General features: G+C 32.6%; 1 protein-coding gene across 1 annotated transcript in view; it reads right to left on the minus strand.

The window, feature by feature from the left end:
- Positions 1 to 269: 269 nt before the first annotated feature.
- TRIP11 (thyroid hormone receptor interactor 11) overlaps positions 270 to 24402 on the minus strand; it is a 91308-nt gene continuing 67175 nt past the window's right edge. Inside the window, exons 17-21 of the mRNA XM_012547137.3 lie at positions 21425 to 21506; positions 20049 to 20163; positions 6515 to 6634; positions 5373 to 5505; positions 270 to 2028 (exon numbers count right to left, since the gene is read on the minus strand). Coding sequence (XP_012402591.1) covers positions 1808 to 2028; positions 5373 to 5505; positions 6515 to 6634; positions 20049 to 20163; positions 21425 to 21506 — 671 coding nt within the window. The 3' untranslated portion in view covers positions 270 to 1807. The remainder of the gene's footprint in view (positions 2029 to 5372; positions 5506 to 6514; positions 6635 to 20048; positions 20164 to 21424; positions 21507 to 24402) is intronic.

Below are 24402 nucleotides of genomic sequence, written 5' to 3' on the forward strand. Positions count from 1 at the left end.
TTTATTATTATTTATAATCTTTAAAATGTTTTCAGGCTAGAAAAGAAATACGAGTGATGAATGGAAAAGTTACTTTGAGTAATGGCTTCAATTTTCACAAAACTCATTTCAATTTCTAAAATATCCCCCAAAAAACATTTCTTAAATATCAACAAGAAAAAAACCCTGAATAAATTTTACACAAAAGAATGGAGTTATGTACGATCAATTCACTGTAAAAAGTTGAACAACTGAATCTTTTAATCTTCACTTAAATAATAAAAAAAACAAAAAATTTGTTATATTTATTGTTTTGGAAGATTCTATACAATCTTGTATTTTAAATATGTCTTATAACAGTAAAAATTTCAAGGGGAAACAATGGAATATAGCTAACAGAGTAGTGTGACAGTTCTAATATAGAACTTGAATGATAACTTCCTTTTTAACATAGACTTAATAAGGAATGAGGATAAAACTAGTTAGGTGATGAAATAAATGAAATGATATCAAGAATATGAGACAGCATTGTCCTAGGGATTCAATTTTTCAGAAGGTAAGTTCTACCTATCCACGTATAATTAAAAATCTTCCAGTCTGTCTCACAAAGTACAAAGTATACAGTTAATTATAGCAAAATTTATAAATAACCAGCTTCAGTTCTGGCATTAACCAGATCTATTTACATATTTGGATAAGTATCTTTTAACTTTTCATTTCTATACAGATGTTTACATTTTAAATCCACATGGAAATTTACAAAAATGGCAAGAAATGTGTTTTTAAATGTACATCTTCAACTTCTAATACAAATATTAACATCCTGATACAATTAATTAAATTCCAGGTTGGCATTATTTCTTTATGAAGGTTTTGTATAAAATTAAAAGAAATACACTTTCTCTAATTTCAAACTCTTGGTGCTGGTGGTCTAGATTATATCACCGTCAAAAACAACTTGACTTTCTTAGTGTGTCTCATAAAAAACCCTCAAATCAGAAAAAAAAAATGCTATCTTGAAACTAAATGTACCATTACATAATTAATTTGTATATAGTTACTTAACTACACTACTCCATCTATTTAACTACAATTATAGTACAACTAATCATGACACCAACTGCCTCATTTAAAAAATGCTAATGATCACATACCAGTAAAAACCAAATACAGAAAATTTCTGATTTGGACAGACTCTTTTAGAATTTCAATTTTAAATAATTTCTTTTTGCATATTTGATATCAGTAATAGGCTATCCTCTTAGAAATATTCTCAGAATCAAGCAGCACATTCCACTTTGGCTTGGCTTAATAAATCCGTCATAATTTATGAAAGGAAAAAAATTAGGCATGCCTAAATTAAGTGCTCCAGAACAGCTTAGAACATGCTTTGATTCTGATTTCTCCACTAAACAAAGAAGTCTAGAATTACTCCACCAAATTCCTGTACTTTGGCTTCTAATAATTTTTTTTTCCCTAAAAACAACTTGGGCCAGAGAAGGAATAACCCAAAACATTATCATTGGTCATTCTAACATCCACCATACATCTCTTTTGCGGTAGAAAATGACAGATCAAATTTCCATCAGCCAAAAATGAGCTTGTAGAGTCAACAAAGAAAAAAAAAATACTGGGCATTGGGCACTTAATTTGGGATATATGCAATTCCCAGAAGCATTCACTACTTCATAATCAAATTTAGAGAAATAAGAAAAAAATGCAAACAAGTATATGACTTTTTCCAAAAGGCCTCTTGTGGTAAGGTATTTACAAAAAGTGTTCACGGCTTCTTTAAAGTGCTATATCTTAACTCAGCTTTCAGCATCATCTATTGCTTTAAGAGATCTTTGAGCACAGCACCAGCACTGTTATCAGGTAAAACTGGCAAAGGTGTAAATGTAGGCAAAGCATCTGAAATGGGCTTCATAAGCAAATGTCCAGTTCCACTAACTCCATGCACAGCTGGGGTAATTAGAGGTACAGCTGCAGAACGTGGTGCCAAGAATGGATTTACATCTGGTCGTCTACTGCTTCCAGATCCTTTTGTATCTAAGGTATAAAAAAACCAGTTTACTTAGCATCATATTCTTAATAAAAATCATTTCATGCTAGCATATGCTTATTCTCTAAATGCAATAAATGACAAGATTTGATATTTATCAATAGTAACATAAACAAGAGTAACATATAAATTCTCAATCTACTCTTAAAAATGAAGAGTTAGACACTAAAATTTTCAAATTTAACATCTGTATGAATTTTAACGAGTGTAATATTAAACGCATTTTTAATGCTCTAAACCTTCAAAAGAATACTTGTTTCTTACTATGCAAATGGAGATGAGTAGATTTGGGATGTAACTAAAAGTTCTACAGTACATATGCAGATATTTTAAAATGAGAACTTTCAATACTGAATGAACATACCAAAGGGAAAGAGGTTTATTTATTGTGAAATTCTATAATATTAACCTCCAAGGGGAGGGAGACTACACTCAAATTCCTTATTGTGGTGAGGAAGTGAAAGATCATGCCATTAGAATTCAAGATCTAGCAAGTCTTATCAATCTGGAAAAGCTTCAAGTGATTCTACTTTAGTTAATTTACATTGAAATAGCATTTTAATTTAACACAAAACTTAGTAATGATTAAGATGTAAAAAGACTTCAATTTTTAAGTTTATCTGCCAACTTCTTACTCAAAAGATAAAATATCTGAGTTTAGATTACACTAAACAATAAAAAAAATGTATTCTTCAAAGAATCTGTGATCTCAATGCAGATATTTTGTCTAAAATGACAGATCACAATATACATATTCTCATCCTATGTAATTCTTGGTCATGTCTTCCCATAAGTTCTTCATAGAGGACCTATCCACTATGCACTAGACTTTCTTCTAGGTTCTTTAACATTTCATAATGTAAATATAATATTTATGTTATCCATCTGTTATCCTTTTTGATCATATATTTTCTAGTTAACATTTGTTATTTTTTTCTTGCAAGTCACTATTAATAAGATATTGTACTCTATTCATAACCACCACATGCATTTCCATTCCTCTATATATAATTCCTGTTATAATTATGAAAATACTTTAATGCCAAATCCTGAATGACCAAACAAATTATTCTCAATTCAAACTATAGCCATAGAGTAAATACCAAGGGTTTTCATTAGACCACCATGAAAGTTCTGAACCTTCTATATAGAAGAGATCAACATTTCTTTCCCTATAAAAGGGTTATTTTTAGTTAAGGATTACAATAATTTAAATAATTTTTTTTTCTATTACAGAGTGAAAATTCTTCCATCTTTTTCCTTGGAGTGGGATATCTGACATGCAAACTAGGAAGTATGCAAAGATCGATATAAAGGACTGAAACTCCAAAACTGCATGCTTTAATCAGACAAAGTTGCACTTATGGCTAATTACCTAATTACCTATTTGATATGAGACAATGACTCTAATAGCATATATTTGGATAAATGGCTCTTCTCACCTTTGGTGCTTGCTGAATGTTTGGTATTAAGATAATCATAGGCAAGCATTGAAGGGTGGAGGGAGAGAGGCCAGAGGTAGGCAGGACAAGGAGGAGAGAGGCTGGTGACTCTGGACTCCAAAATCCAGGATTTTGCTTGTTTGCCTCCTTTACTTCTCCCCTTAAAGACCAAAGACTTTAAATTATTCTGATGCTGGCTGACCCCTTCAGGGAGCTAGCCAATAGTTTGCAATCAGTATCCTTACAGTATTTACAAGGTAACTCACAAGTTTACAGAAGTAGTTTTTTCCCCCCTGGACAAGGAGAACAAGGATTCCAAAAACAAAAGTAGTTATCCTCAATGACACTTCTTTATTTTCAGTGGCAATCAAGGTCCACAGAACACTGGATCAAAATGGATCAAAAAGGGCACCTGAAGTATTTTATAATTCATGCCTAGATCAACTGACTTGGTCTGTTACAATCTTTGTTTATAATAAGGCTGAGATTGTGAGTTTGAATCCCAGAATGGACCTAAAAAGCTTTAGACAGAAGAAAATGCCATTTATTCTTTGACTATAATACCATGTAGTGCACTCTCATTCCTTTTGTCATATATGAAAATCATGTGACAGTGTGGTTGAATCATCGCTAATTCTTCATTATTATTAAAACATCAGGTTTCAGACAGGGTCTCTTGCCCATAGTAGGCAAATAACAAAATTTTTAAATTTAAAATATATCTTCTATTGAATATAATTTTAGATCTGGTTGGTGTGTTGGTTAGTTTTGTTAAACAATTTTTTCTTCTTTTCTTCTTTGTTATTTAAGTAGCTAAGTGACAAAGTAGATAAAGAGTTGGGCCTACAGTCAGGAAGAGCTGGCTGAGTTAAATCTGGCTTCAGATACTAGTTATGTGACTTTAGTTAAGTCACTTAACCTGTTTGTATTAGTTTCCTCAACTATAAAATGAAGATAATAACAGCACCTATCTCCCAAGATGGCTGTGAGAATTAAATGAGATAAAATGCTCAGCAGAATACAAAGTGCTTAGTACAATGTCTGAAACATAGAGAAGCTACATAAATGCTAGCATAGCTATTATTATTCTTTGTTACAAAGGGTGGCTAAGGAGGCAGCTAGATGGCAGCGTATGGATAGTGCACTGGGCCCAGAGTTAGGAAGATCTGAGTTCAAATCTGGATTCAGATATTAACTATCTATGTGACCCTAGATAGTCATTTTATCTCTGTTTGCTTTAACCACTGGAGAAGAAATGGCAAAGCTACTTCAGTGTCTTTGCCAAGAAAACTCCATATAACAGAACAGACCACAGGGTCACGAAGAGTCAGACATGATTTAACAACTGAACTATCAACTACACAGTTGAGTAGGGAGGGGAAAATGAGATATTTGAAAAGTTAAGTGATTTATAAAAATAAATCACTAAAAAATTTAAAACAAAGCACCCAGAGCATGAATTCACAAATGTAAATCAATCATTTTATCATGCAATTGCATCATTCATGGTAAAAACTTAATAAATACTTGTCCATTATGTACAAGGCAGAAAGAGAAAATCTGTTTCCTTCATAAAAGACATTCTATTTTAGTTAACGTCACTTTAAAATATACATAATAAAATGAAATATTAGCAAGGCATAATGAATAGAAAGAAAACCTCAGAGCCAAGAAAACCTGGGTTCAAGTTCCACCTGTGACACATACTAGCTGTGGAACCCTGCACAATTCATTTAATCTCTCGATGCCCCAAGCAAATTCTCTAAGACTATGTAAGTTGCAGAAAAAGGTATTGATATATATCAGTCTTCAACAGGAACTCCCATGCATACAGAATCACACACTAAATATAAAAACCAGTTTTAATATGTTTTTATCTATAAAATTACCTGATGCTGAATTAGTTAGTTTTCCCCTTTCTGGCGAATCTAAAGGTTTCAAACCATGAACAGAGAGCTTTGGTGGAGGAAGGCTTGGACAGGATTCTGTCTCCAGAAACTTGACAAAGAGTTCTGAAAAAGACTAAAATTTAAAAAAAAAGTGCTGTAAAATATTGTTTATTTTTGAACAATAATTTTAATTGAAATCTTAAGTTCTTTTTCAAGAATTAATATTTGCTTTGCAACATGGATATCATAATATAAATTTCAAGATTTAAGTAAAAATATCTTAAGGTAAAGTTGCCAACCTATATTCTGCCATTATTTTCTACCATATAGACTTAATATCTTCTAAAACTCTTTAATTCTTAACACGTACTGACACCAAAAACTATAGTAGCATTTTCCTCTCCTTAAATCCTCTTCTATTACACCAATGGAATATATGTAAAAAGAATAGGAAAACACTAAAACAAATGAGACAAATGTATAAATTAAATACTTCGAAACTACAAGGATCAGCAAAAGTACTTCCTTTATTGACATGACAACACAATTCTTCTATAATTTTGTAGACTGTCTTCAGGAACTTTTGTAGCTAAAAACAGTAATCACTGTGAAGCCAACTAAGGGTTGAGTTTCTTGGATCTTAGTGAGAATGATCCATACACAGAAGACAGAGGAAGTTTTGCTGAGTTCATTCTCCAAGTCTTTCCAGCTTGGTAAGACTTGGTAAAGCTTGGGATCCAATGCCATAAAGTGTTCAAGAACCTAGTGTTGCCTACACATCATGATGAGGCCTCCAGGAAAACTTTGGTGGAAAAAGGAAGAAAATTTGCAATGATCCTATCAGGTTAGATAAAAGTCTCATTTTAGATGAAATCCGATCAGGTTAGATGAAAGTTTCATATAACTTCCCCAAGGTCACATAACCATTAAGTAGTAATCATGGACTTAAAACACAGGCCCCTCTAATTCCATAGAATCAAAAATTTGAAAGAGACTTGAGAAGTCACCTACTCCATTATTCTTTACAATGCACAATTCTATCTTTCTAAGAGGATTTTATGACAAAGCATGACATTTGACAAATGACAAAATGACAAAGCTTTCATTTTACTATATGTAAAAAAGAATAAAGAAATTCTTACACTATTGAACATTGATTGCTGATTTGGTCTCAGAGGTGTGCTAGGTACACTTTTTGATCCTCCTCCACCAAGCCATCCTGCCATCCATCTAGTGACACCACGCTGATCTTCATTCAACAACTAGAAGATTAATCACCATAATATCAGTCCATAAAAAGTAAAAATGTTATATTTTATTTGGAATAATAGTTAATACTTCATCCCAACTTGATTTAAATTGGTAAAAGCTAAGATTATAACCAAATACAATCCAAACAACTCCTCCCCCTTCCCACAGATTCATTTTCACTTGATTTGAATTGCATCTCAAAATACTATTATTCTAAAACATGAGGGAAAGCTGTCACTTAGGGATTCCATGATGCTGCAATTCTATGGCTTCTCATTTCCATCTACACTGTTTCCCCTCACTGGTTCTTCTTCCTCCTCTTACCTTCTAAACACAAAGTCCTCAAATTTTAGACTTTGACTGCTTCGTTTTATATTCTCTCTCCTATAATTATTCACTCCTATAGCTTCAATTCAGTATTTATAAGCATTTATCAGCTTTTTAAAGATTAACTCCAAAACTGATAGCTCTTCAATGACCTAATACTATATTTTCAGTTCTCTGCTGAAAATATTCACTTACATTAAGGTTGTATTTCCTACAAAATACAAAATATAAACTCCAAAGCTGAATTCTGATTTTTCACACATCTATAAATTATTTCATGAGAAAATATTGCCTTATTTTTTTACTGAGATAGGAGTGCACAAGGTTAGAGGATTATTCTAAGCTGTCAAGATTTGTTTTTGATTTATTAATTTTGCTGATTTATTTTTCTTGTTTTCTTTCCTCATTTTCCTTTAAAAATTCTTTGTTATATGGAATAAATCTCCAGAATAGAAGATATAAAAATAAGAATTACTGATAAAAAAAAAAAATCTCACAAACCAGCACCATTATCAGCCACACATTCTTTTGAAACCTTGATTTATTTAAGATGATTCCCTTCCCCATGTCTTGAGTTCTATTTCTGCAATAACATTATAGATTTACAGTAGGAAAAAGACATTACAGGTCATCTAATTTAAGTCTTTCATTTTTCAGTTGAAAAAATAGAGACCCAGGGAAATAAAAAGATTTGTTTGCCCAGGATCATAATGGTAGTAAATGACAAAACTTATATTTGGACCTATTTCCTATAACTGTACATCCAATTTGCTTTCTACTTTGCATATCTTTTCATATCTATTGAGTCCTTCCTACTCCTAAGTAATTCGTTTAGTTTATTAATCTCTCCCCTCTACAAAAAAGTCCTTCAATTTAATTCAATTCAACAAAAACTCATCAAATGTCTTCTATAGACCATGCTATACTAGGCTCTAAGAAGCCACAATTTTACAGTATTTTAAAGTGAAAGCCCTAATCCTTTTTTTTTTTTTAAATAACTTTTTATTGATGGAGCCCATGCCTGGGTAATTTTATTTTACAACATTATCCCTTGCACTCACTTCTGTTCTGACTTTTCCACTCCCTCCCTTCACTCCCTCCCCCAGATGGCAATGCCATGTCACAGTGTATCCTAGATACAATATATCTGTGCAGAACCAAATAGTTCTCTTGTTGCACAGGAAGAATTGGATTCAGAAGGAATAAATAACCCAGGAAGAAAAACAAAAATGCAAGCAGTTTACATTCATTTCCCAGTATTCTTTCTTGGATATAGTTGCTTCTGTCCATCCTTGATCAACTGAAACTGAGTTAGATCTCTTTATCGAAGAAATCCACTTCCATCAGATTACATCCTCATACAGTATCATTGTTGAGGTGAGGTATATAATGATCTCCTGGTTCTGCCCATTTCACGTAAGTCTCGCCAATCCTCTCTGTATTCATCCTGCTGGTCATTTCTTACAGAACAAGAATATTCCATAACATTTATATACCACAATTTACTCAACCATTCTCCAATTGATGGGCATCCATTCATTTTCCAGTTTCTACCCACTACAAACAGGGCTGCCACAAACATTTTGGCACATACAAGTCCCTTTCCCTTCTTTAGTATCTCTTTGGGGGTATAAGCCCAGTAGTAGCACTGCTGGATCAAAGGGTATGTTTTGATAACTTTTTAAGCATAGTTCCAAATTGGAAAGCCCTAATCCTAAAGCATGAAGTCTAAAATGACAAAACAAACAACTACAATAAGTAACATGAGATAGATTAAAAGTAAAAAACAAAATGCCACATTAGATCTGAGGAGGGGTAGCTACTGAGGCAATCAAAAAGGAATACACTAAAGGAGTAGTACCCTAATTAGGCACTAAAAGATGAATTGAACAGGGAGAGAGTTCAGGTAGAGGCAACAGAGTGAACTAATAGTATGGAGGTAGAACAGTTTCTAGTAAGTAGTATATAAGAAAAGGAGTAAAATGAATTAAAGCTAGAAAGACTAGTGGTGCCACATTATGGATATAACTTTCATTCAGGTGGATCAATAGGGAGCCAAAGAAAATTTACAATCAAAAAAGCTGTATAGTCAGATCTCTATATAAAGATGTGTGAAACCAATAAGGCAAATAGATGAGTTGAGGGTTTTTGCTTCTTTATTTTTGGAAGGGGAAGTTGTTTTTATTCTAAAAAACCAAAAAAGCAAATTTCCATCTCAGGGCACAAAAAGATATCTATATGAAGTTGTAAATCTTTACTACCATACCACTTGCTTTTTAGAACATAATAAATTCTATACATCACTTTCAAAACTGTTTTACTTATCTGTTCCTTCTGGACTGCCTTTTGTTCTCTTCTGTATCTTTAAAAAATGTTGAAATATACTTATTTTTTATCTTTTTGCACTACTATTTTTTTTTTTACTTTGGAAAACTGGATTTGTTTGGGACTTATACTTGATAATCTCTTGAAAAATGATGTCTAGAGGCTTTTTTATTGATCATAGTTTTCAGATAGTTTAATAATTTGTAAAACTTCTTCTAAATCTATTCTCCAGATCAGTTGTTTTTCCAGTGAGATATTTCGAGATTTCTTCTATTTTTTTATTCTCATGATTTTTATTGTTTTTTGATGTCTCTTGGAAACAGCTTCCATTTGTCTGATTCTGATTCTAATTTTTAATGAATTATTTTCTTTAGTGAGCTTTTGTGCCTCCTCTTCCTAATGGTCAACTCTACTTTTAAGAGAATAATTTTCTTCAGTGAATTTTTGTACATCTTTTTATATTTGATCAATTCTACTTTTTAAGGAATTCTTCTCTTCAGTGAATTTGGTTGTTGTTGTTGCTAACCATTTAATCTATCCTCTTTTTAAAGGTTTTTTTCTTCATTGTTTTTTGTGTGTACTTCTTTTACCAAGCTGTTAACTTTTTTTCATGATTTTCTTGCATCACTCATTTCTTTTCCCAATTTTTTCTCTACCTCTCTTATTTGATTATTAAAAACCTTTCTGAGAGGTGGGAGGGAGCTGAGACCAATTCACATTTTTCTTTGAGAATTTAGATATAGTTGTTTTGACATTATTGTCTTCTAGAGTTTTCATTTTGATTTTCCCTGTCATCACAGTAACTCTTTGTGGGTCACATTCTTTGCTGTTTGCTCATTTCTCCAGCGTATTTCTTGACTTTTAATTTTATGTTAAAGTTAGAGTCTATTCCCGGAATGGGGGGGTAATGCTTTTCTAAGCTTCAGGTTTTTGGTGCTATTACTTGAAGAGCTAGTTGGGGGGACTGGGGATCTTTAAGTTTCCAAGGTGGTATGATCTAAAGAGAGAGGTATGGTCACTGCTCTCTTGTACATGCCCTGGTCTCTGAGCACCCACAAGCACTCTTTTATACCCTGGAATTGTGCCCATGGCTTCTGCTCCTGCTATTGCTACTGCTCCTCCTCACCCTAGGATTATTATCTGGAACTGATGTAATATGATTTTGTAGTCCCCTGACTTTGGGGGTCAATGCATCAGTAGTCCTAAATCTTCTAGCTTTAGAACCTGCCTCAGGAAACTCCCATAACCAATCTGATTCTGACCACTCCTTAGTCATTTAAGCTTTTGGCCTTAGTAAACTCCCACAGATCAGACTCCTGAGATAATAATGAATAAAACCACTCCTCATTTCATTGTTGACTGATAATCTTGTCAGTAATAATCTGGTCAACTGAGAACTACTCCTTCTGGAGACCATGCCTTCCTTCCTATGAACCACAGAATTAGTATATTTATGATTGAAAGCTTTATAAAAATATCTCCTTTGCTTCTATTTTTTTGTTATTCCGTACACTTTGTAATGGTGTACCATTACTTTCAACAAACTTGACAGGGAGATAGGGTCAAGCATACAAATTATTTTGGGAAATCTCACGACACTGGTCTGGGACCCCAAACTTTTGAGGTCTCCCTTTCCCAACCTCAACAGAACCACATATGGGCAATGCAAGTCTTTTCCTCAGTGCCAGCAAAGGATCTCCTGTAATCTCCTTCTGACCATTTTCTGACCCCCTTACCATGAGTTGAGAGCTTCAGAAGTTATTGCTGTAGAATCAGTCACACCCTTCTTCTACCCCCTTCATTTCCCACTATCCATTTCAAAAAATATGCTGCTTGTTTGGCAGAGCTGGCCTGCACTTTATGATGCTCCACTCTCCCCTTAGTGAGACAAACCTTTTTTGCTGACCTTTTAAACTGTGTCTCGAGATGAAAATTCTTTCACTCTGTCCTTCTGTTTGCTTTGCTGCTTCAGAATTTGTTTAGAGATATTCTTTAAAGTTATTTGGAGGGGAACTTAGGATAGATTAGTTCTGTGACATATTGGCTCCATCCCCTCCAACAACTTTTGATATTTTTTTCTCTTGTTTTTTTTTTTTGTTTGTTTGTTTGTTTTTCTCTCATCTCTCCAACTTTAATGGAGATTTTTAAATTTATCGAGCTTTCTATATTTCTAGCAGTTTAGTTCTTAAACTGGGAGTTTTATCCCCTGATGCATTTTTGGGTGGACTGATCAGCCCCAATTTAGAACAGGGCCTTCTCTATAATTTTAGGAGAGAGTGTTAGGAACCTCAGAGTTCCTAGACCCAGACTGTCTTTGCTTAAGTGTTATGGTAACATTCTTGTTATTACCCATTGTTGTTCTCTGATGCTTTCAATGTCCCCATCTTGGAGCTCCTCATGATTTTTACTCTTGTTGCTCCCACAAAAATATTGCTGGCTACACATGTATCATCTGTTTCTGTTAGGAGGCTACCTTGCACTGGCATTGCTAGTATGGTCCCCTTTTTTACTAACACTGGCTTCTGGCAGATGCATACAGTTCTAGAATGGAATTATAAGCCCTTTTACTATAGTTTCTCATTAGATTTCTTTATCATTATTCAGTCTGGTGCAAACTTTACCAGAGCCAGTATTTATGGGAGCTAGCCCAACTGCCTCTCATTCAGGTTGCAATCTTGGCTAGAAATAAAGGACAGCAGTTTGGAAGGGGGATAAAGCAAAGAGAGAATCCTTAGTAGGAAAATAATGAAATAGTCCAGGTGTATGGCAGGAACCCTAAACTTAGATTATTGAGAAAGAATAGGAAGAAAGAATAATATACCAGAAAGTGAAGAGAAAGAATCAGGATTTTGTAACTGATTGAAAAAGCAGAAGTATAAGTCAGTCTCAAACAACACTAAAGTTTCAAATGTGAAAAACTAGAAAAATGGCAGTATAGTTGACAGAAATAATTAAGTAAGGAGGAAGATCAAGGTTGATAGGAAAGATAATAAGCTTAGTTTGAAGTAAAACTGAAACATCCAAGGAGAAATTTCTTATCACCAGTCAAAGATTTGGGTCAAATGCCCAGATCAGAAGTGGAGAGAAAGCTTTTGAAGTCATCTAGATAGAAGTGGAAATTAAATTGATAAGATAAAGGGAGATTGCCAAGTGAAAAAATTCAAAAAGGAAAGAGCAAAAAGCAAACTCTGAAAATAGCCAATTTAAGGCAGTGGGAAAAGAACAGAAAGCCAACAAAACAAACATAAAAAAGTGACATTACTGGTACAAGAAGAATTTCAGATGAGTATAGTCTTTTTTGAAGTCCCAGAAAAAAAGGGTGAAGATCAGCAGGGTCAAATGCTACAAAGAGATGGCAGAAGATGAAGAATAAGGGGAAAAGCCACGGATTAGTAAGCAATTTATGACCTTTAAGAGAACAATTTTACACAAGTGGGGCCCATAAGGTTAATACTAGGAAAGGGGGTAAAGGGAGCAAGAAAAAGAAAAGCATAATCTGGGGATAATAAGATGGTAGGAAATACAGAATTAGTAATTTAATTAGTAATTAGTAATTTTAACTGTAAATGTGAATGGGATGAACTCTCCCATAAAGGGGAGGTGGATAGCAGACTGGATCAAAAGTCAGAACCCTACCAATATGTTGTTTACAGGAAACACATTTAAAGCAAGTAGATACATACAGAGTAAAGGTAAAAGGCTGGAGCAAAATCTATTATGCTTCAGGTGAAGTCAAAAAAGCTGGGGTAGCCATTCTTATCTCAGATCAAGCAAAAGCAAAAATTGATCTAATTAAAAGAGATAAGGAAGGAAACTATATCTTGCTAAAGGGTAGCACAGATAATGAAGCAATATCAATTTAAGCATATATGCACCAAGTGGTATAACATCTTAATTCTTAAGTTAAGAGAGTTGCAAGAAGAAATAGACAGCAAAACTATAATAGTGGGAGATCTAAACCTTGCACTCTCAGAATTAGATAAATCAAACCACAAAACAAATAAGAAAGAAGTTAAAGAAATAAATAGAATACTAGAAAAGTTAGATATGATAGATCTTTGGAGAAAACTGAATGGTGACAGAAAGGAGTACACTTTCTTCTCAGCAGTTCATGGAACCTATACAAAAATTGACCATATAGTAGGACATAAAGACCTCAAAATTAAATGCAGGAAGGCAGAAATAGTAAATGCTTTATTTTCATATCACAATGCAATAAAAACTACATTCAACAAAAAGTTAGGGGTAAATAGACCAAAAAGTAATTGGAAACTAAATAATCTCATCTTAAAGAATGATTGGGTGAAACAGCAAATTAAAGACACAATTAATAATTTCATTCAAGATAATGACAATGATGAGACATCATACCAAAATTTGTAGGATGCAGCCAAAATAGTAATAAGGGGAAATTTTAAATCTTTAGAGGCTTACTTGAATAAAACAGAGAAAGAGAAGATCAATGAATTGGGCTTGCAACTTAAAAAGCTAGAAGAAGACCAAATTAAAAACTCCCAATCAAATACTAAACATGAAATTCTAAAATTAAAAGGAGAGATTAATAATATTGAAAGTAAAAAACCCATTGAATTAATAAATAAAACTAAAAGTTGGTTTTATGAAAAAAACAATAAAATAGATAAACCTTTGGTAAATCTAATTTAGAAAAAGGAAAGAGGAAAATCAAATTGTTAAGTCTTAAAAATGAAAAGGGATAACTTTCCACCAACGAAGAGGAAATTAGAGCAATAATAAGGAGTTATTTGCCCAACATTGTGCCAATAAATTTGATAACCTAAGTGAAATGGATGACTACCTCCAAAAATATAGGCTTCTCAGATTAACAGAGGAGGGAGTAAATTGCTTAAATAGTCCCACTTCAGAAAAAGAAATAGAACAAGCTATTAATCAACTCCCTAAGAAAAAATCCCCAGGACCAGATGGATTTACATGTGAATTCTACCAAACATTTAAAGAACAATTAGCCCCAATGTTATATAAACTATTTGAAAAAAATAGGGAAGGAAGGAGTCCTAAAATTCCTTTTATGGCACAGACATAGTATTGATACCTAAAACAGGTAGGTTGAAAATAGAGAAAGAAAATTAAATCTCCCTAATGAATATTGATGCTAAAATCTTAAATAAGATATTAGCAAAAAGACTACAGAAAAGCATCCCCAGGGTAATATACCATGACCAAGTAGGATTTATACCAGGAATGCAGGACTGGTTTAATATTAACTATTAACTAACTAAAAACTATTAACATAACTGACTATATCAATAACCAAATTAACAAAAACCATATGATTATCTCAATAGATGCAGAAAAAGCAGTTGATAAAATCCAACATACATTCCTATTAAAAACACTTTAGAGTATAGAAATAAATGAACTTTTCCTTAAAAGTCAGTAGCAACTATTTAAAACCATTAGTAAGCATCATATGTAATGGGGACAAACTGCAACCATTCCTAATAAGATCAGGAATGAAGCAAGGTTGCCCACTATCACCGTTACTATTTAATATTGTATTAGAAATGTTAGCTTTGGCAATAAGAGTTGAGAAAGAGATTAAAGGAATTCTTATTCCTAGGCAATATTAGGCAATGAGGAAACCAAATTATCACTCTTTGCTGATGATATGATGGTATACTTAAGAGAACCCCAGAGATTCTACTAAAAAGTTAATAGAAACAATCCACACCTTTAGCAAAGTTGCAGGATACAAAATAAACCCACATAAGTCATCAGCATTCTTATATATCACTAACAAAACCCAACAGTTAGAGTTACAAAGAGAAATTCCATTGAAAGTAACTACTGATTGTATAAAATATTTAGGAATCTATCTACCAAGGGAAAATCAGAAACTTTATTTGCCAGAAAAAAATAACAACAAAGTTCATATGGAAAAACAAAAGGTCAAGAATTTCAAGGGAATTAATGAAAAAAAAAAATCAAATGAAGGTGGCTTAGCTGTACCAGATCTAAAACTATACTATAGAGCAGCAGTTACCAAAACTATTTGGTATTGGCTAAGGAATAGATTAGTTGATCAGTGGAATAGATTAGGTTCAAGGGATAAAACAGTCAACAAATATAGCAACCTAGTCTTTGACAAACCCAAAGATCCCAGCTTTTGGGATAAGAACTTACTGTTTGATAAAAATTGCTGGGAAAATTGGAAACTAATATGGCAGAAACTAGGCATTGATCCATACTTAACGCCGTACACCAAGATAAGGTCAAAATGGGTTCATGACCTAGGCATAAAGAATGAAATTATTAATAAATTAGAGGAACATAGGATAGTTTACCTCTCAGACCTGTGGAAGGGGAAGGTCTTTATGACCAAAGCAGAACTAGAGATCATTACTGATCACAAAATAGAAAATTTCGATTATACCAAACTGAAAAGTTTTTGTACAAACAAAACTAATGCAGACAAGATTAGAAGGGAAGCAATAAACTGGGAAAATATTTTTACAGTCAAAGGTTCTGATAAAGGCCTCATTTCCAAAATATATAGAGAATTAACTCTAATTTATAAAAAATCAAGCCATTCTCCAATTGAAAAATGGTCAAAGGATATGAACAGACAATTCTCAGATGAAGAAATTGAAACTATTTCTAGTCATATGAAAAGATGCTCCAAGTCATTATTAATCAGAGAAATGCAAATTAAGACAACTCTAAGATACCACTACACACCTGTCAGATTGGCTAAGATGACAGGAAAAAATAATGATGATTGTTGGAGGGGATGTGGGAAAACTGGGACATTGATTCATTGTTGGTGGAGTTGTGAACGAATCCAACCATTTTGGAGAGTAGTTTGGATCTATGCTCAAAAAGTTATCAAACTGTGCATACCCTTTGATCCAGCAGTGTTACTACTGGGATTATATCCCAAAGAGATTATAAAGAAGGGAAAGGGACCTGTATGTGCACGAATGTTTGTGGCAGCCCTTTTTGTAGTGGCTAGAAACTGGAAACTGAATGGATGTCCATCAGTTGGAGAATGGCTGAATAAATTGTGGTATATGAAAATTATGGAATATTACTGTTCTGTAAGAAATGACCAACAGGATGATTTCAGAAAGGCCTGGAGAGACTTACACGAACTGATGCTAAGTGAAATGAGCAGGACCAGGAGATCATTATATACTTCAACAACAATACTAGATGATGACCAGTCCTGATGGATCAGGCCATCCTCAGCAACGAGATCAACCAAATCATTTCTAATGGAGCAGTAATGAACTGAACTAGCTATACCCAGAAAAAGAACTCTGGGAGATGACTAAAAACCATTACATTGAATTCCCAGTCCCTATATTTATGCACACCTGCATCTTTGATTTCCTTCACAAGCTAATTGTACAATAATTCAGAGTCTGATTCTTTTTGTACAGCAAAATAATGTTTTGGTCATGTATACTTATTGTGTATCTAAGTTATATTTTAATATATTTAACATCTACTGGTCATCCTGCCATTAAGGGGAGGGGGTGAGGGGGGGTAAGAGGTGAAAAATTGGAACAAGAGGTTTGGCAATTGTTAATGCTGTAAAGTTACCCATGTATATATCCTGTAAATTAAAGGCTATTAAATTAAAAAAAAAAAAAATATATAAAGGATAAAAAAAAAAGAAAGTAACTACTGATTGTATAAAATATTTAGGAATCTATCTACCAAGGGAAAATCAGAAACTTTATTTGCCAGAAAAAAATAACAACAAAGTTCATATGGAAAAACAAAAGGTCAAGAATTTCAAGGGAATTAATGAAAAAAAAAAAATCAAATGAAGGTGGCCTAGCTGTACCAGATCTAAAATTATATTATAAAGCAGCAATTACCAAAACCATCTGGTATTGGCTAACAAATAGATTAGTTGATCAATAGAATAGGTTAGGTTCAAAGGACAAAACAGCCAATAACTTTAATAATCTAGTGTTTGAGAAATCCAAAGACCCCAATTTTTGGGATAAGAACTCATTATTTGACAAAAATTGCTGGGAAAATTGGAAATTAGTATGGCAGAAACTAGGCATTGACCCACACTTAACACTGTACACCAAGATAAGGTCAAAATGGGTTCATGACCTAGGCATAAAGAATGAGATTATAAATAAATTGGAAGAGCATAGGATAGTTTACCTCTCAGACCTGTGGAAGAATAAGGAATTTATGACCAAAGAAGAGCTAGAGATCATTATTGATTACAAAATAGAAAATTTTGATTATATCAAATTGAGAAGGTTTTGTACAAACAAAACTAATGCAGACAAGATTAGAAGGGAAACAATAAACTGGGAAAGCATTTTTACAGTCAAAAGTTCTGATAAAGGCCTCATTTCTAAAATATATAGAGAATTGACTCTAATTTATAAGAAATCAAGCCATTCTCCAATTGATAAATGGTCAAAGGATATGAACAGACAATTCTCAGATGAAGAAATTGAAACTATTTCTAGCCATATGAAAAGATGCTCCAAGTCATTATTAATCAGAGAAATGCAAATTAAGACAACTCTGAGATACCACTACACATCTGTCAGATTGACTAGAATGACAGGGAAAGATAATGTGGAATGTTGGAGGGGATGTGGGAAAACTGGAACACTGATGCATTGTTGGTGGAATTGTGAATACATCCAGCTATTCTGGAGAGCGATATGGAACTATGCTGAAAAAAGTTATCAAATTGTGCATACCTTTGTGCACAGTGCTTCTACTGGGCTTATATCCCAAAGAGATTTTAAAGAACGGAAAGGGACCTGTATGTGCAAGAATGTTTGTGGCAACCCTCTTTGTAGTGTCCAGAAACTGGAAACTGAGTGGATGCCCATCAATTGGAGAATGGCTGAACAAATTGTGGTATATGAATATTATGGAACATTAAGAAATGACCAGCAGGATGATTTCAGAAAGGTTTGAAGAGACTTACATGAACTGATGCTGAGTGAAATGAGCAGGAGCAGGAAATCATTATTACACTTCAACAACAATACTATATGATGATCAATTCTGATGGATGTGGCCTTCTTCACCAATGAGATGAACCAAATCATTTCCAATAGAGCAGTAATGAACGGAACTAGCTACACCCAGCGAAAGAACTCTGGGAGATGTCTATGAACCACTACATAGAACTCCCAATCTCTCTATTTTTGTCCGCCTGCAGTTTTTATTTCCTTCACAGGCTAACTGTACATTATTTCAAAGTCCTATTCTTTTTGTACAGCAAAATAACTGTTTGGACATGTATACATATATTGTATTTAACTTATACTTTTAAAATATTTAACATGTACTGGTTAATCTGCCATCTGGGGGAAGAGGTAAAGGGGGAAAGAGGGGAAAAGTTTTGCAATTGTCAATGCTGAAAAATTACCCATGCATATATCTTGTAAATAAAAAGCTATAATAAAAAAAGAATGTTGAAAACTATATTTACATGTATTTGGAAAAATAAAATACTATTAAAAAAAAACAATTTTAGTAGAAAAGATGCTAAAACCATTACAAAGGGTCAATGAGACAGTACTAAGTAAAGAGTAGAAGCATCAGATACAAATAACATTTTCAGTTAACAGTAAAGCAATCAAAAAAAAAAGAATAGAAAATGCAATAATTGAAAAAAATTAGGGGTTTTTGGTTGGATTTTTTAATGAGAACATTCAAAAGTTAATCACATTATTATGTAGATAGAAAGAGTCAGTGCTGTGGACACCTGAAGATCCTTAAAAGAGATTGATGGAGTAAGATACCAGAAAAGGAATTTGATAGGTTAAGGGCATAAATAAAGAAATGAGCTTTAGTAAAATGTCTAGGAATTCTTCTGTGATTTTAGGAAAGTGGGTGAAGATATTGAGAAATTTTGAGAGGTGAGTTAAAGGAATTTTTTGGAATGATTTCATTATCTCCAGAGAACTTTGAGTTAATTATTTTAAAAAGAAAAATTCAGAATATTCACTGTGTGGAAATTTTAACAAATAAGAATAGGATGATTCGGAGGGATTAGCTGATGTTAAACACAAGATTTGTAGTGTTTCACATTGCAATCCACACAATTTTTCTAATGCATACCTGATTATATCAATCCCCTACGCAGAAAGCTTTAGTGGCTTTGGTCTGTGAGACTACCTTTTATCCTCATTTCATATTATCTACCTTCATATATTCTAATGTTTAAATCAAATTATTCTCCCCCAACACAGACATATATACACATACCCTGCCATTACCCTCTCTTATTCCACTATCTTCTACACCTATACCTTGTTAATTCAAGGCTAGAATTAACTCTGCCTATCTTTCTCCATACCCCGAATTCCAGTCTTCAGTTTTAGCCTGTTTAAATCCCAATCTGATGAAGTATCTTCCAGAAAAATTTTTTGATTCCCTTCCTCTATCCTTAATGCATACTGTTTAGCTCTTCTTTTTACTTTTCATAGTCATATATTACCTAAGAGTACATATATGTGTATTTTTAGTGACTGTAAGCTCTAAAAGACACAAACTATCCTACTTCATCTTTTTATTCCCATAAAGCTTTGTTCAAAGGAAGCAATTAATGTTTGATAAATTAAATTAACTTCAGATTACATGAATCAGTTTTCTGTAGAATAGAATGATTTACTTTTACATTGATCTAAATAAAAATATTCTTCCCATTTATATTTACTAAGAAACAAAATTTTAAACTGGAATACTTTTAGTTAAAGTTATAACCTTATTTTTAGATTTGACTTTTATCATTACCTGTTCCATTTCCTCTTTTTTAATTCCCAAGATACTTCCCATTAATCTTAACACTTCATGACGTTTATTCTTTGGTGTATGGAAATGTCCAACAAAGAGATTTCTCATTAATACCCTGAAAGACAAAAAAAAAATTAATTTAGATCAACTGCTACATGAATATTCATTCCAAAGCAAATGTCATTAAATATATTCTTCCAAGCACCAAATATTCTTAAGTACTCTCCCATTTTCTTATTCTAAGAAATTCAGTTAAGGATAAAATTCAAATCTTACATCCCCCTACAGATGATAATGACAATAATAATAATACCTTATTAAATAATAACTTTGTACAGTGAAGTTTTAAAGTTAAAAGTCATCTCTAAATTAATTTTCAACATAAAGGCTAGTTTTTGCCTACTATAAGTTTTGCCTAATATAAACTTCTTTAAGTTCCTTAAGAAAAATAGGAAACTCCAGGCCCTTCAGTTATTACCTTTTTTTATTTTCACAATTATCTGTGGATAATAGTAAACACTGAATGATTCTCTCAAATTCATGTACAACAAGTAAGATTTATAATTTGCAAAAATTTTTTTTAAATAATGAAAAATCTAAGATAAGATTAATTAAATGAATCCTAAAAATAACAAAAATTATAAAAATAGCTGATTTTATATAGTGGCTTTAAGGATTGCAAAGCAATTTCCCTTTGTTATCTCATTTGATCCTCACAACACCTTTAAAAAGATGTTATCAACATCCACTTTTAGTAGACGAAGAAACTTATCTAAATTTATCTAAGTCACTATGTGAGAGACAGGATTCAAACCTGTTCCTGCTGTCTCTAAAGCCAGAACTCTTGCCAATACACCAAAGAACCACTTTGTAATCAATAATACTAGGATTTGAATTCAAATCATCTGACTTCAAGTTCAGTGTTCTTTCTACCATATCAACCTGATTATAATATTCCTGAACCAATGAGGATGCATAAGGTGAGTCCTTGTTTCAATAATATTTTAAGAAATACAAAACACCTTCCTCACAATAATCCATTCTAAGAAAGAAATGTGAAGACTAAAAGCATTATAAACAAATTTTTTCTATTTTGCTTTTAATTTTTAATTATATTTTAAAGCAATAATAATGTTTCCCCTCCAAAAAATTTTAGAGTAAAAAAAAAATTGTAAAAGAGGAAATAATTAAGTATCCATGCTATTAAATTATTATATAATATTTATACCATAAAGAAATGTTGAAACAAATTACATGAAGCAATGTTAATATTTCTCTGAATATGGCAATTTTTTTAAACTTTAAAAATCATTTGTGGGAAAAAAAAATCTCAACATAACATGAAATATAATAACAAAGAGAAAAACCTTCCTTACTTGTCTACTTTTCCTTCTGTGCTATTTATTAGGTTTACCAATTTGTTCTGTACATCATCTAACATTTCCTGACGGAGCTCACCTAAAAAATTAAAAATATAATAAGGTAAATATATCACTGTCATTTTGTAATAAACAGTACATTAAAAATAATCAAATGCAATAAGATTTATATAAGTTTTACTTTGTACTTTAACATTTACTTTATATGATTGTAAATATTCAGTCCAACTCTTGTACTTGATGAAAATTTGGAGACATTTTCAAATTTAGAGAATTTCAAATGAAATCAATAAATGTGTACAGTAGCTCCATATTATTTAACTCATGTCAACATAAAATGATTAAGACAATAAGGCATATAAAAATGGTCAATGGTACAAAAATGGTCAATAGTACATTTTAAATACATTTAATTAAGTACATTGAATGTTTTTCATCCTCTTTGGAAGTTCAACTAAGCAAAGGAGAGACTTTTCTTATTTATTTGCTTGCATTAGAAAGTCTGGCAAACACTTTTAATTTAAGCATGTTAGAAATATCAGTGGCAGTTCCAGAGCTATTTGATAAATGCTAGGAAATGGAAAGGATTATTTGTTTTCCTTTATCCCATTTTCCTGGCTGAACCTTGTTCTTAGCAGGCTGTCTGGGAAGACTGTCTAGCGGAACTAAGAACATGGCCCAGGATACAGATGGCAGGACAAGGTACCCTGGTTGAAAAGGTATAAATTGAAAGCCAGGATGTTTGCTCTAATATAATGAAATTATAATAGTTTGCAACTGAATTAAAACAGATTCAATGGCTATAAACAATTTTAATTTTTAAAAAGAAATTCTTATTACACAAGAAAAACCTACAAAATCTTGAAGAGTTAATTCTTAAAATTACTTTTTATAAACCCAACTATATACCAAGGCCAAAAAGACTTTTGTATCAAGAATCTTCATATCAAATTCCTTGTTTAAATTAGCAACTTTGTAAACTGAAAATGTAAACTGAAAAAAGTGCTTAAATAATTTAAGTTGGGATAGAAAATTATCTTTTTTCAGTATAGCAAAGGTGAATGAGACAAAAACTTGAAATGTAATATACAGATGATCTTTCAAAATAAGAAACATCCCCGTATCCCATAGAACTAAGGTGACCCACCACTTTTTCTTTATATTTTATTAATTTTCATAGAATCAAAGAATGGCAGCATTTTATGAATCCTCAGAGGTCAACTACTTCAGCCCATATAGCACAAAATCTCCACAATAATATTAAAGTGGTCATCAAGCCCTTTTTTAAGGATTCTAGAATGAAAAGGAATCTCAACTTCTTGGGGAAGTCAGTGTTTTCTATAATTCTAATTGTTAGGAAAATTTTCCTTATAACTACTGGCCTCTCTACGACACTTACTTTTTAAATTGTTTTTACATGACTGTAAACATTCACTCTTCATTATTAATGAGATTAAATTCTAGTTTGAAAGATAACAAATATGGAAGCACCAATGTCAAAACAAATGTCTATATGTGTTTATACACACACACACACACACACACATACACACACACAAAACCACATACACATTCCTACACCTTAATTTGAAAAAATTCACTCCACCAAAAGGTTTAACTACAGAAAGTCATTAATGCACAAAAGGATTTCAGTGTACATTGATGGAAGAGTGCTCATATAAGCAGAATCAAGAAATAAAATAACAAGAGCCTCTAACTGTATGATACTTTACAATTAATAAAATTATTTGACATATATATTTTTATGAAAACCTCTATCTTGAGGCTTGTTTTCTGGATGGTAAACTTCTTATCCCAGCTTATTTCATAAGAGATTTCAACAATGCTCATTTCCCTTCTGGCTTAACTTCTCTACATCCTCACTAACCACCTTACTTCTATCCTGGTATCCTTTCTGCCCTTCTTCCTTTCGGCTCCTGTCTTCCTCCATTAAAATATAAACTCCTAGGAGATACTTGTTTGCTTTTATCTGTATCTCTAGTACTTAGCACAACGCATGGCAAAGAAAGCACTTAATAAAAAGTTTCTTCTTCTGTCTTCACAACAATCCCCTGAAATAACAGCACAACAACCTTCTCAAATAGCAGACAAGTATAAATGTTCTAGGAGTACAAATGCCTTTCATCTCTCTGTTACAGAATCACAGAATACTGGAGCTAGATATTACATGTCACTAAATCACAAGGTCATAGGATCAGTTAATCAGCAAGCATTTATTAAATGCTTAATATGTTCCTAACATTGAAAAAAGTAAAAAGTTTCTATACTCAAGAAGCCAACATTCTATAGGAGTCAACTCATACGAGTTGAAGTCTAACTATTCCAACTTGCTCATTTTGTAAAGAATCAGTTTCAGACAGTTAAGTCTAAGCTCAAATAATGACTTAAGTAGCAAGCCAGATGTGAAATTAGTCTCTCTGGTTCCAAATACAGTGCTGTTGGTTTTTTTCCTGCATACAAATCAGTGGCATTCACTTTTCTACCTATTTTAAAGCCCAGTTTGTCTTTTTTTCAGCTGACTGCAGTGAACATGAACTTTTCCTCCTCTGAAGTTTATTGTACTTATCTTACCACCCACTTGACACTTCCTCACAAAATTCCTGCTCATGTTATTTAATTTTTCATGTGTATGACTTTTATCTCCAAATAAATCATATGAATACACTGAAAATGGTACAAATTTTCATAAAAAAACAAAATTTATTTAGAAAAATAAAAGACCAGGAATATAAAGAGAACTTATGTTAAGAGACTGAAATGAAAGGGGAATTAGGAAGGCATTTTCTGAACTCAACTATTATAAAACAGCAGTCATCAAAGCCATGTGTTAGTCCAAAAAATGGCTAGATCAATGGAACACACTAAAAAAAGGAAAATCAGAAACAATACCCCAGTGTTTGATAAACCAAATGGGAAAAAAAGATGCAACTGAAGGCTAAAAGTAGGTCTAGTCC

Source organism: Sarcophilus harrisii, chromosome 2, assembly GCF_902635505.1.
Source record: "Sarcophilus harrisii chromosome 2, mSarHar1.11, whole genome shotgun sequence".
NCBI classification, from domain to species: Eukaryota; Metazoa; Chordata; class Mammalia; order Dasyuromorphia; family Dasyuridae; genus Sarcophilus; species Sarcophilus harrisii.